The 13879-nt window shown below is 36.1% G+C and overlaps 3 protein-coding genes and 1 non-coding gene across 5 annotated transcripts; 1 reads left to right on the top strand and 3 right to left on the bottom strand.

Annotated features, from left to right (window-relative positions):
- Window positions 1-189: 189 nt before the first annotated feature.
- On the bottom strand, window positions 190-260 carry TRNAG-GCC (transfer RNA glycine (anticodon GCC)). The gene has a single exon. It is a non-coding gene; the product is annotated as a tRNA-Gly (tRNA).
- A 566-nt stretch (window positions 261-826) lies between these two features.
- Window positions 827-5062, bottom strand: LOC143554729 (uncharacterized). Of its 2 annotated transcripts, XR_013139070.1 has the most exons (3): window positions 2655-5062; window positions 2409-2526; window positions 827-1228 (listed from the first exon to the last, which is right to left on the bottom strand). XR_013139070.1 is itself a non-coding variant. In XM_077044429.1 (2 exons), the coding sequence occupies exon 1, from the start codon at window positions 4964-4966 to the stop codon at window positions 2750-2752; it is 2217 nt and encodes a 738-aa protein (XP_076900544.1). In that variant the 5' UTR covers window positions 4967-5062; the 3' UTR covers window positions 1975-2526; window positions 2707-2749. The 2 variants fall into 2 exon arrangements, 1 of the variants encoding a protein (XP_076900544.1); XM_077044429.1 differs by lacking the exon at window positions 827-1228 and having other exon boundaries at window positions 1975-2526; window positions 2707-5062.
- A 1141-nt stretch (window positions 5063-6203) lies between these two features.
- LOC143554718 (uncharacterized) lies at window positions 6204-7027 on the bottom strand. The gene is made up of 2 exons (XM_077044416.1): window positions 6355-7027; window positions 6204-6257 (listed from the first exon to the last, which is right to left on the bottom strand). The coding sequence occupies exons 1-2, from the start codon at window positions 6922-6924 to the stop codon at window positions 6204-6206; spliced, it is 624 nt and encodes a 207-aa protein (XP_076900531.1). The 5' UTR covers window positions 6925-7027.
- Window positions 7028-12104: 5077 nt separating this feature from the next.
- Window positions 12105-13836, top strand: LOC143554715 (glycerol-3-phosphate acyltransferase RAM2-like). The gene is made up of 2 exons (XM_077044412.1): window positions 12105-12798; window positions 12883-13836. The coding sequence occupies exons 1-2, from the start codon at window positions 12145-12147 to the stop codon at window positions 13774-13776; spliced, it is 1548 nt and encodes a 515-aa protein (XP_076900527.1). The 5' UTR covers window positions 12105-12144; the 3' UTR covers window positions 13777-13836.
- The last annotated feature ends 43 nt before the right edge of the window (window positions 13837-13879 follow it).

Here is a 13879-nt window from a genome sequence, read left to right as displayed (position 1 = left end):
GTTGATCTTTGAAAATATATCATATATGTTGTCTTTGAATCAAGTCAAAAGTTACTATTACATTAACTTCTTTTAACAAAAAATAGCATGTTATAATAAATTTTTGACTTTATACTTGTAAATTTATAAAACATGACAAAATCCTGTTTCAAAGTCCAAAGTGCATAAAAGAATGGAATAAAAATGTAATGCACCAGCCGGGAATCGAACCCGGGTCTGTACCGTGGCAGGGTACTATTCTACCACTAGACCACTGGTGCTGGATGGTAGCTCTTTCTTTGTGATATTTCTAATTTCAGTGTGCAGTTTTCAGTTTAAATTTGGAGACAAAGTTTATGGATTCTTGTGATGCATAAGTTTAAAGTAAAAGCATTAGTTTTCAATATATCTAAGGTGTGTATATATATATGTGCGGGTGTGTGATATTTCAAATTATGCGTTTAAGATGAATGGAAAGCGTGTGCGAGACAAAATCAATGAAAGCGATAAGAATGACTTTCCAGGTTTTGTGCACAAGAAACAATACAAATTACAATATATCAGCTTTTGTGGTGTTGTGTTGGTATGATACAATAAAAGTTTTTGTAAATCTGAAACTAGTTTTCTGTAAAACTGTATGGAGGAGACACCTCAAGAAGTGATTTCTGTACGACATTTTGTGGTCGCTTCCTCCAAAAGGGCTATTATCGTGAGTCCTACACACGTACATTTCTGGATAACTGATGAAGTTAGCCCTCTTCTCGTGTAGATCAACTGATCAAGTTAAATTCGATACCCAACACCGGTACAGACGTTGGTTGTGAACTTCCAAAATTAGGAGCATGGTCCTTTTCTGTATAGAATGTTGGGAGGGTCCTTTTGGTTTAGCTCGGGTGGATGTAGATGCAATCCCTACTAAAAGTTTTTACTTTTATAAAATAATCCAAAAACTGTATCCAGAAACCTGAATCAGTGTGGAAACCAATCCTTACTCGGATGATAAAAAGCTGTCGCCTGCTTGGTGATTCTCAAAGGCCTTCTTTCTTCCTCTATGCAGGTATTCGTCAGATTTATTGTAATGCCCTCAGTTGGGGTGGCCAAAGCAGCAACAGAAACCATCTGCTGCTCCGTGCTTCCAGTTAAGGCTAATGTTTGTTTAACAGCATGTATTGCACCAAGGACCACTGGACTTTGGAGTTTGACCTTGATAGTATCAGAAGGGTGTCCAACCTATTGCTACTTCTCCCATCTGCAAGTTCACGAGAAAACTATTAAAAGTTTAAAACTACCCCACCCCATGTTAAAACTGATAAAATATGTTTCACCTTGAGCGAGAAAAATGATAGATACATTAAAAGATTACAACTTCGTTCAACTACAGAAATTTTGGAGTCACAAAAAAGAAGTATAGATTAATTTGGAATATGGAAGCTACAAAGTTGACTTATTATAACCAACATGTAGTGCAAAAGGTAGAGAATGCTAGTGTAAAAATTTATTCTAGAAAAGTTGTCAGCAGGGATGCAAACAAGCCGAGTTGCTCGCGAGCTACTCGAAATCAGCTCATGAAAAAGCTTGATCTAGCCGAGCTTAAAGGATCCGGAGCTCGAGCCTAAAAGTAAGCTTGTTTAATAAACAAGCCCGAGCCCGAGCCCGAGCTTCACTTATCGAGCCCTGGCAGGCTCTTGAGCCTAAACGAACCTGTCATTTATATAATCTCTTTAATATGTGTGTGTGTGTGTATGTATGTATTTCAATTACTAATTAATATATATAATGTTATTGGAAAATAACTATAACAATATACATTATGTTATATATAAAATTCTAAGTGAAACGTATATATATAAATTAATTAATAAATAGTAAACGAGCCGACCCAAGCTTGAGGTTGAAAAACTACTCACGAGCTGAACCCGAGCTTTAGAAATAGAGATGGAAACGAGCCGAGCTCGAGCTCTAGCTTGGTGTAAGTTAAACGAGCCGAGCTCGAGCCTAGTCGAGCTCGGGCTCGTTTGTACCCCTAGTTGTCAGGTAACACACTGAGATATCAAACAAGCAACTGTGAAACAATTTCCTTCTACTCATGTTAACGATACATGTGACATGTCCTTTGGTTCCACTGTTTAAACAAATCTTTGACTTAACTACCAGAATCTTGTAAGTTACAACTGAAATTGAGTTGGTGTGACTGTGAACAAAGAAGTAGAACATTGGACAACAATGTAAATAATGCTCTTTACTATTATGTCATGCATAAAAATGATATTAATATGCATCAATCACTAGAGAAACTTTTAGCCTATTGGCAATTAAAAACATCAATATAAACATACACAGCTGCATAGTAAAAAAAAACGTGGGTGCCTTTCGTAGATGAGAAACATGAAAGCAGTCTACTAAACTGCAACGTAAGCTCGAACACTTACCAGCTATGAGAAAGGACAACTTCTGTCCGGATGGCCTGTGAATGAACGAATGTAGATACAGAACACTTGAATTAAGATCACCAATTAATTCAAATGTGTCTTGGTTGTCACATGAAACCTAGATTCAAACAATAGGTGCCAATAACAAAAGATTTATTAGAAATTCATAAGAGTACGATCAGTTTGTCATAGAATATTACAGTTGTTTTTGTTCATAAACAGACTATAATATACAAATTAATATACCTTTATAAACGGGATTCATGTGTTAGAAAAATCAACAATCTTGACTTCTAACCTTGCAACATGAAACTATTTATCTGAAATGTAAAAACCACATTTCAGGTATCAGTTTTATCCACAATATTTTTCTCTATCGCTTCATCACACAGCTCAAGAGTCAGATCAAGGTTCCCTTCATGATAGTTCATATCCATAAAAAAATTGTATAATTCTCCATCTGCAGCTAAACCTTTTTTCCTCATTTCTTCAAACACATTTTTAGCCTCCAAATGTTTTTTCCTCCTAATAAAACCCTTGATGAGAGCATTATAAGCCTTCACTGAAAGATCATACCCCTTCTCGGTGATTTCTTTATGCAAAAAATATGCCTCTTTCATATTTCTTGCTTTGCAATGGCCTCTTATTAATATATCATAGGTGTTGGCATTTGGGGAAAGACCTTCACCTAACATCCCCTTGTAGATTTCAGTCGTTGCATGCATATCATTCCGAACACAATACTGCTTCATAAGTGAATTATATGTGGTGGCATTTGGCATAATACCTTTTTCCAACATCCATTTAAGAAGCCTCTTGCCATCTTCTAGCATCCCCAACATACAAAATCCATTCATTAAAACATTAAATGTGACAACTGAGGGTCGAATCCCTTTATTCAGCATTTGGCGAAGAAGCTCATAAGCCTTAACCATGTCTCCTGCCTTGCAATACGCGTCCATTAAAGTTGTGTAGGTAAATGTATCAGGATAAATGCCTGCCACCTCCATATCTTCCACTAACTTCACAGCTTGTACAATGTTCCCAAGTTTACAAAGACCATTAACAAGTGAATTATATGTGCATATATTCAATTCAAGACCCTTTGCACACATTTCCTTAAGAAGTTCATTTGCTGTATCTATCTCCCCTTGTTTGCATAACCCATCAACCAGCGCAGTATAAGTGACAACATTTGGAGTGAGGCCCATCTGAACCATCTGGTTATGAAGCGAAAATGCCTCTTTTATTCGTCCGTCCTTGCAGTAACCATCAATAATTGTTGTATAAGCTACCTCATCTGGTTCGATTTTTCTGCTACACATTTCAACAAACAGCTTATGCGCTTCCGATGTCTTTCCCGTTCGACAAAAACCAGATATCAGAGCAGTATAAGTTACAAGATCAGGAACAACATTCTTGCTATGCATCTCCTCAAGCAGTCTGTATGCAGCAGTGACATTTCCTGCTTTGCACAAGCCATCAATTAGTGTTGTATACACTACCTTATCAGGAGTTAATATCATCTCCCTGAAAACCTTCTCTGCATCCACAAGTTTTCCAATCTTACACAATAGGAAAACCACACTGTTAAGAGTATAAATATTTGGCTTCAATCCTTTGTTTTGCATCTCTTCAATAAGTCTCAGAGCTGCATGATACTCTCCGATCTGACAGTAGCCACTTATAGTAGTGCTATAGCTAATAGCGTCTGACATGCAGCCTCGCAACTCCATTTGGATGAGTATGTTATGAGCCTCTTTCACTTTCCCCATTCGACAAAGGCTGTGAATCATTATATTATACGACATAGTGTTCCAATTAATACCCTCTTTAGAGAATTCAGTAAAGATGTGTGGTACTGTCTTACACCCATCAATACTCTCCGATAGTTTTGAGAGAAATAAATTGCATGAATCAACAGATATTACCACTCCATAGTTTAACATCTTACGGAATAAGTGTTTGGCTCCATCAAGTAATCCAACTTCAACAAGGACTTGAAAGAAAACATCAAAGACATAGGGGTTAGAACCCCAATCCTTGTAAGTGTATATCAGCTTCTCCATGAAAAGAGCAAATAGTATACCAGAGTCTACGTTAGGTTTACTCCAATAGTCATGCATAAGTCCATGAGCCAGTTTTGGATCCTTGGCAGCAACAGAAATTTGTATGATAATACAATGGGCTTCAAGTGATGCATCTCTACGCAAGCCCAACCAGTCAAAAAAATTCAAAACTAATTTGTACTCGTTCTTGATGTCCATCAGAACCCAAATAAAGTGGTCAGGTTTAAACCTTGATTCGAACGGTTTCATGATGCGTTGTATGGGCTCAACCCGGCGTTGCTTAATAGCGGTGCAGATTTTGTTAACGAGTTCAGAATCTTTGATAGTGGGTTTTTTAGGGGAATAATCAGGAAAGTGCCTGGCACTAGCGGAGGAGAATCTCAGTTTGGAGAAGTCGAATGACAAAATGGAAATAGTCTGAAGACGATGGTGATGATAATATAAGCTTTGAAAAGTAGAATAGGTTGGGAGAAAAATAGCAGCGCGCATCGTCACTCATATCTTAGCAAATTCCGCGTTAAGACTACTTTCTTTCTTTCTCCCTCCATATAATATAGAAAGAAAGAAAGAAAGAAAGAGTGTAGTAAAAAGGATGTTCCTTAATGCATCACCTGTTAGTTAGAGTGACAATCAAACCGTAAATAAGCAATATTTGGGTGTATAGCATAATATTTCTAGACTTGATTCTAGTTTGGTATTGATACGAAAGTGGCAATTTATTTTATTTTTTGATCAAATCAAAGAGATGATGGGCTCACGCATGCATCTAGAAGGAGGAACAAAAATTATATTGCTAGCAGGCTTACTCTAATTCTATACTATTCATGTTTGGCATTGGCATTTTATCAAACAGGTGGTGGGCATTCAACGCAATTGGAACTGGAAGAAGAAACCATCATATAACTAACTATTAAGTAACATCAATGAATAAACAAATATGATTGATTACCTTTGGTATGTAAAATATACCTCCGATGGGCTTCAGCCGAACTACGCCTCTTCTCTTCTTTTAGGGGTTTTTCTTTCAATCAAACAACCAATTCTTTTTTATTATTAGGAAAAGACTTGTGAGCCCAGGTTAGACTCCCGCCTCCAGTGTTTTGTTTCACTGATAATACCGTCAACTATGTGACTTTCAATTGTTGGCCTGAACCGGGTTTTTTCGAATCAAAAAAGACTACCTGATAGTAGTAAATTTAGTCAGTAACTTATTTAAAAGATTAATTGATCGTTAAATAAATTATAATTATTATTATTAAATTTCTTTAATCAAATGTCATTATTATATTCTTATTTAATTTTTATCATCTAATTAAATTCAAATGAGTAAACCGCTAAAATTATCCATTAGGTTTCGTAACTTTTGCTACTTATATGTTAATTTGGTGATGAATTTATTTTTTTGGTTTAGTTTCGATGTCGTAATCAAATGAAATCGCGTTAACTCGCAACTGCACCGCACTAACCGAATACAAGTCATGTTAAATGCGTTTTTATTGTTATAAGCTATATAAGTGTCAATACTATTACGTGGGTTTACTTTTTTAAATTCATTGTTTTAATATTAAAGATTGGTTTTCTTCAACATCTAAATATCCGATATAAAGAAAGAATTTATTGTTGTACTAATGAGCCACTCGGCAGCATATATGAAAGATTGAAAGCAACTTAAATATATATAGTGTCATGAGTCATGACTTGTTCTTTTGATTAAAAAAATATGGACTTAATCGTAAAACTTCATATATTCTGTTGTTGCCGGAGATGAACTATTACTAGACTGCAAACACAAAAAAGTCCATTTATCAGTACATGAAACTGAAACAAAACCCGACAGTTTAGTTTGGTTTTATGTTCCTTTGTAAAAAAACACATACCTCCTCCTCTTGGCGAGACCAATTGGTTGTGGGCGAAGCAGAATCATCTGTAGACGTAAACGAATCCGAATGATGAACCAACTGAGGTGGTGGCCTGGGCGCAGGCGAGTGGACGACAATATCGACGACATCGACATCCCAGAGGATCCATTCCTGCGTGGCGGTCCGATGCGGGATGTCATGTGTAACAGAGTTCCTCCAAGGCGGCAGGCCACCATTGGCACGCAAGTACTGGCCGTAGCGTGTCTTGAGCTTGACCTGATTCCCTTCCCGGACGGGCTCCCACTCGACGGAGGAGTCGAGACGAGTGGGCATGGTCTGGAGAACCTTGCGGCCAGTCATCCCGAGGAGGAAACGGTGGTTGGAAGCTGTTAAGTATTTGTTGTAGCATGATTTAAGACGGATGATGGTTTGTGAGGAAAGGGTGTCGGTGAACTCGACGGTCCAGCGGTTGTTCTTGGAGGCGCCGTTGCGGTCTTGGGAGACGGACTCCTGGTCTTCATCGGCGTAGAGGTACTTGTTGTGGTGGTTCTTTAGACGGACGGCTTTTGCGTTGTGGAACAAGTCCATCACCGATGCTATTGTTTGTTGCCTCTGCAAGCAAGCAAAAGTGAGATGAGATGTTTTGGATAATTAATATTATTCGGTCACTGTCTATGGATATAGATATATTATTATCGTTCGCGTTGGCGTTGGCGTTGGCGTTGGCGTGGGAGTATATATATATATATATATATACACACAGTGGTGGACCCAGGATTTTTTGTCAATTGGGTCCCAATTTTTTCGGTTTACAAAATTTTTCGGGTCGGTCGTTATTCGGGTCGGGTCGAGGCGAGGAACATAATAAAACACGGAACTATGGTGTTATTGGAAACGAGTAAGTAGAAAGAATCTAAATTAGAAACTAGATGAAACATACACTTTTAATTCATACCCGAAAAACATGAACGTAATCTATATATATGGTCTTACATAATTGACCAAAACATGAAAAAATAACTACAAATAAATGATTAATTATAATATACATACACAAGGTAAATAATAAAAGAATATGCAAAACATTCTTACACATTATTAAACTTATCAATCATCACATCAATATTAAATTTACACATTATACTTACCTGCATAAATTATTTAAAATAACAATTTAATTAAGATTTAAAACATTCGCTATCTATATTAAATATACACATTATACTTACCTGCATAAATTAGATACGTTAATTACTATCTATTTATTTGATTTGAATTAATTTATGTTATTGTAATTGAGCTATCAAGAACTCGTTTATTGGATATTTCGAACGGTATGTCGCATTTACCATTCTATTTTGTAATTCAGTATAATTCTGTTAATATTCATATTTTTCCCTTTGCTTCATATTTGTCTACACTTGTTAATAAAATTGTTGTTGATAAACGAAAAGCACGGAAACTAATTTAGGATTATAGAATATCTAAACTGCATGTGTCTACATTAAGGCTTCAAAATACTACACTTTTACATATAAACAGTAACCGCATATCCTACGGCAGAAAATAACTTCCTTTTCAAATACGCCTGTTAAACATCAACGTGCATCCATCTCTAGCGTCAACAAAAGTATAATTTCATCAGATGTAAATGCTGATGCTGGTATGCATTTAGATATTAAATGTTTTTTTTTAATTTTATTATGAATATAAAAGTAGAGTTATAGAAGAACACATCCACATACAACATTCCAATTTTAGCAAAAGTTTTCGTTATTATAATTTTAACTTTTTAATTTTAGCAGGTTCATCTAATACGAGTAACATTATTTATAGGGGATGTTAGTGCACGGTTTTGTGCCTGATGATTTGCAGTTAAAATATTCAAGATTAAATTATTCGATAGCTACGGAAATGGGGGTGTCTGTTAGTGCACGAAATTGTTGTCCGTAGCATTCGAATAATGTATACATAGTCTAGATTGTTTATTTATTGTAAAATGGCCATTCGCTATGGATTGTATAGCGAATGCGTCCATTCGTTAGTAATCTAGGCTAGTTCGTTAAGTTTACAAGCCCATTCGTTATGTAATATAACGAATGGAGGCTGGTTCGTTAAGTTATCATCATTCGTTATGGAATCATAACGAATAGAGTCTAATTCGTTTATGAAGATATAACGAATTAGACATAAGTTAACGAACTGGTGCTTTGGCCTATAAATATGCATATCCATGCTCATTTGTAGGTGTACATATTTTAGAGAGAGATCTAGATCTAAATTATGCTCTCCATAAGTTATTTCCATCCACCATAATGTATTCATCCATATTTATCTATAAAGTAATAATTTAACGTTTAGATCTTGTACATAATCGATGTATCGTATTAGCGGCTAGATCCATAACGGGTTTCTACAATATTGTTAGGGACCCGTTTGCAGGAATATCTAGAGGTAAATATATTGAGAATAACAAAAATTTAGTAAATTTTTTTTAACAAAGTTATAATTATATATTTCAAATCGTGTAACAGATTACTTGGACCATGGTAATCAAAGTTTGACGTGTGGAAGTTGTTACGCAAAATTATGGAAAAATGAAGGAGTACATGGTAGAACAGATAATGGGATAACAAATTATTTGTTATGTTGTGGTTACAGCAAGGTTCAACTTCCACGATTAAAAGCTCATTATATAAAATATAAAAATTTGTTTACTGGTGTTGGCTCTAAAAGCAAATACTTTTTAAAGAATATTCGTCGTTACAATTCGATATTTAGTTTCACTTCAATGGGTGAAAAAGTTGATAACTCTATTAATACGGGTAAAGCACCATACATTTTAGACTTGGTGGACAAAATTATCATCGTATTGGAAGTCTTCAACCTAACCTAAATTCTCTCAACTATACATATATGACATGGATAGTGAAGTATCAAATAGAAAGATAGTATGTGGGTATGCATTTTAATTTTTCATATACATTATAGATTGTTGTTGTTATTATTATTATTATTATTATTATTATTATTATTATTATTATTGTTATTTGGTTTTATCATTGTTTATATATACATCAGTCTAATAATAATACATTTTTTGTAGTGACACAACCAAGGGATCTACGTCAGCTTCAGACTTGGTTGATTTGGAAATAATAACAGAATTGGAAAGTATGTTAGACTCTCAAAATGTTTTGGTCAAAACATACAAAATGGTTAGAGACTGTTACAAACGAAATCCAAATTTCAACATAAAACTCCGTCTTATTGAAAAAATGCAACAAGATGGAAGAACATATAACTTACCAACCACATCTGAAGTTGCAACTCTTATTATTGTAGACATTAATGTTTGTTTTGCAATGAAAATCAATAAAAGCCAAAGCCAATCACTTTCTAGGGTTGGTTTATTTCTTAGACAACCAGTTTTCGCCCATGGCCAGTTATATGTTGCGCTGTTTAGTAAAACAAGATGACTCAAAGTACTCATTTTTGATGAATATGGCCAAGTTTAAAAAAAGACTACGAACGTTGTATATAAAGATATTTTTAGAGAGCTTTGTCATGTAATTCTATTTGTCTTTATTGTAATTTATTAGATGTTTTAAGTGCATCTTTAGATTAATTGACTTTTTTATAATATAATTTATCCAACCCGTGTATCACACGGGTACCTAACCTAGTTTCCATATAAAACAAGAAAGAAAAAGGAAAAAAAACACTTGGGGACACTTTCCATATAAAGCAAAAAAAAACCCATCTTCTTCACACTCATCTACTTCACCTTCATCTTTGTTCTTCTTCACCTTCATTTTTGTTCTCCACTAAACAAATTGGCCAACCAAACACTTGGTGTGAATAAAACCCACATACTCTAAACATAAACATGAGCAGCCCTCCGAACCCACATCCTCATTATGTTGTGCGACGGATCTGGATCTTGTGCACCGGAGAAGACACATATGACGGCGGCGGATCTGGATCTTATGCGATGGATCCCGGCATGTAATCTACTGTGCAACGACGGATCTGGATCTTCTTCAATACCCACCGTTGCGTATCTGGATCTTCTTCAATACCACCAGTTGTTCAGCAAAATTAACGGACAAATAGGTTTGAAATATGTGCCATTCAAGCGTTTTGTTGAAAACACCGGAAAAAAATATATATTCAAAACGCCGAGGGGGGCGTTGTACCCCCGGCGTTTTGGCCCAAAACGCCTCGCACAAAGCTCCATTACGGATGGTCTAAGAAGTTTAAAATCTCAAATTTACAAATTTGATTTTTTATATACAACATTTGCAAAAAAAAATTGACCAATTACCCGTGGATAACTATGATAAATGAGATGAGAGATTAGAGAATTAAAAGAGAAATTATAACCCATTTCTCAAAACTGTTTTGTCTTATGACCCATTGATATATACGATAAATAAGATGAGAAATTAGAGAATTGAAAATGAAATTATAACCCATTTACCAAAGTTATTTTGGCTCATGACCAATGGATAGTTATAATGATTGAGATGATAAATTAGAGAATTAGAAAGGAAATTTTAACCCATTTATCAATATGGTTTTGCTCCATTACCCATGGATAGGTATGATGAATGAGAAGAGAGATTATACCTATAATAAATATGGGATTGTCACATCATCTTTATTATTTTCTTAGTATAGTTAGATATCATTTATCATCGTCATCAACCTTATTTACCTTTCATTAATTCACATGATATGCTTATCAAGTAATTAAATAAAAATGTCCACGATATATTTATATTTCTAGGAATATCCGAATATATATATATATATATATATATATATATATATATAACGCCTTAAGTTATTTATTTTTATCTAGTGAGAATGAACACTATATTACTAGACCATTGGGTCATGGATACAACCCCTTGATTTATGTATGTTGATTTAATTTATATTAGAATATATTAACGACATCTCATATGAACACTCATCTTCTTGGGTTTTTTTTTATTATTGTTAATCATCCTAGTAGTTTACTAGTAACTAATTAGCAATTGAAACAAAATTAAGATGTAATGATCAAATACTATCCATTAATTAACGTTATTCATTAATCATCTCAAACCAATTTAAGCCCACCTGCTAAAATTAATTACAAATGACTCTTTAAGAAATATAGGTGTTATACAATTTAACTTTAATTAGGAACAAAGTAAAATCTCTCATGCAAATAAGATCTAAGATTCTAAGATACACACACAATAAACATGTTAATTACGTATTCGTGTTTAACCCAATAACCCCTAGCATTTAACATATTCATGCATTTTAATTTTAATGCGTGCCTTGTACCAAACCATCCAAGATTAGGAATATTCTTTACATCATATATAATAATAGTTTGTAATTGTTATACTTCTTAAAATCACGGATAGTGTTTTTTACAAAGAAAAGATGTGTTGGTTGTCACTAAAGTAATTAGGTAAAAGAGTTATTGTTTTACATAAATAAGTGTAAGTTTAAAGCATGCACCATCTTCTTTTCAATTAAGATTATATATATACATGATCAATTGTGATATGAAATTAGCAACTTAATTCTAAAAAGTGTCATGACTTGGTTTTTTTAATTAATAAAATATTATGGACTTAATCGTTAAAATTCATGTAACCTTAGCTAACTACAAGAACAAGAACACTTGAGAGTTGAGATTATATAAATAATAATATATTGTTATCACCCACCAAAATTGTCCTTTGATAACTTCTTCGTCGCAAACTATGAAGCATCGTCATTTTTATTTATGTATTTATATGCATGCATGATGACTCAAATTTATTTTGTGGGACAACCAAAACAAAAATGAAGACTGAGTTTCCCGCAGTGGAAACATGTAGTTCGATCGGACGAGAGAAAGATACTGTAGTGGCGGACATGGACGGGACCCTCTTGAGAGGTCGCAGCTCTTTCCCATACTTCTCATTGGTCGCTTTCGAGGCCGGTGGGGCTCTTAGGCTTCTCATGGTGCTTCTATCAGCCCCATTGGCTGGACTTCTTTACTATTTTGTTTCCGAGTCTGCGGGGATTCAAGTCCTTATATTCGCAACCTATGCTGGAATGAAGGTTTCGGATATTGAGTCGGTGGGTCGAGCGGTGTTACCCAAGTTCTACTCAAGTGATCTCCATCCCGAGTCATGGCGGGTGTTCTCGGCTTGCGGGAAGCGATGCGTGCTCACGGCTAACCCGAGGATTATGGTGGAGGGTTTTTTGAAGGACTTTTTGGGTGCTGATATGGTTCTAGGGACCGAGATTGGAACCTACAAAGGTAGAGCAACTGGGTTTGTGCTCAACCCGGGCGTCCTTGTGGATGACCAAAAGGCTCACGCGCTTGTCAAACAATTTGGAGACGATCGACCGCAGATTGGGCTTGGTGATCGCTCCACTGACTTTCCGTTTATGAAACTATGCAAGGTGACTTTATTTTTCGTAACGTAATTACTTTAGTTCAAAATTATAGAGTAATAATAGTTATACTAATGTACAAACTTTGTACAGGAGAGCTACATTGTGCCATACAACCCAGAAGTGAAGCCGGTACCAACCGAAAAATTACCAAAACCCGTAGTCTTCCATGATGGCAGACTCGTTCAAAAGCCCACCCCCCTCATGGCTATCCTCATCATCTTTTGGATTCCCATTGGTTTCATCCTCGCCTGCCTACGCATCGCTGCTGGCGCCCTCCTTCCAATGTCGCTAGTCTACTACGCCTTCTGGGCCCTCGGCGTTCGTGTCAAAGTCAAAGGAAACCCTCCACAACCGGTCAAGAAAGCCTCGGGCCAAACCGGTGTCCTCTTCGTTTGCTCTCACCGTACCCTCCTAGACCCCATTTTCCTCTCCACCGCCCTCGGCCGCCCCATCGCGGCAGTCACATACTCCGTCTCTCGCCTCTCCGAGATCATATCCCCCATAAAGACCGTCCGATTATCCCGTGACCGAGCCACCGACGCCTCCATGATCAAGAAGCTTTTAGAACAAGGTGACTTGGCTATATGTCCGGAAGGTACGACTTGTCGGGAGCCGTTTCTCCTCCGGTTTTCGGCCATGTTTGCCGAGTTGACAGACGAGCTTGTGCCGGTGGCGATGGTTAACAAGATGAGCATGTTCCATGGGACGACAGCCAGAGGGTGGAAAGGAATGGACCCCTTTTACTTCTTCATGAACCCTAGTCCGGTTTATGAAGTTACATTCTTGAATAAGCTACCGGTTGAATTAACGTGTAGTAGCGGTAAGTCTAGCCATGAGGTGGCTAACTATATACAGAGGGTGATTGCAGCTACACTCTCTTATGAGTGCACCACCTTTACCAGAAAGGACAAGTATCGAGCACTCGCCGGAAATGATGGCACGGTGGTGTCGGATAAGCCTAAGCTAAAAGTTATGGGTTGTTAAACTAGTTGTGCCTGTACGTGTTTCATTTTAAGTTATCCACTTTTCATAAATATGGCCATGCAAAATCATTCAATAATAATAAATGCTAATTTTGTATAAATCA

The sequence above is a fragment of the Bidens hawaiensis genome, unplaced genomic scaffold (assembly GCF_021521415.1).
Source record: "Bidens hawaiensis isolate Kalapana, Puna unplaced genomic scaffold, B.hawaiensis_p1.1 tig00017819_1, whole genome shotgun sequence".
In the NCBI taxonomy this organism is placed as follows: domain Eukaryota; kingdom Viridiplantae; phylum Streptophyta; class Magnoliopsida; order Asterales; family Asteraceae; genus Bidens; species Bidens hawaiensis.
The sequence above is the reverse complement of the archived record's forward strand: the minus strand, read 5'-3'. Positions and strand labels throughout refer to the sequence as shown.

Coding starts and splice junctions, on each gene's coding strand:
- LOC143554729 (XM_077044429.1), bottom strand. CDS start 4,966: ATGCGCGCTGCTATTTTTCTCCCAACCTATTCTACTTTTCAAAGCTTA.
- LOC143554718 (XM_077044416.1), bottom strand. CDS start 6,924: ATGGACTTGTTCCACAACGCAAAAGCCGTCCGTCTAAAGAACCACCAC. Junction 6,258..6,354: donor GGTCTCGCCAAGAGGAGGAG/GTATGTGTTTTT, acceptor TTGTGTTTGCAG/TCTAGTAATAGTTCATCTCC.
- LOC143554715 (XM_077044412.1), top strand. CDS start 12,145: ATGCATGATGACTCAAATTTATTTTGTGGGACAACCAAAACAAAAATG. Junction 12,799..12,882: donor CGTTTATGAAACTATGCAAG/GTGACTTTATTT, acceptor AACTTTGTACAG/GAGAGCTACATTGTGCCATA.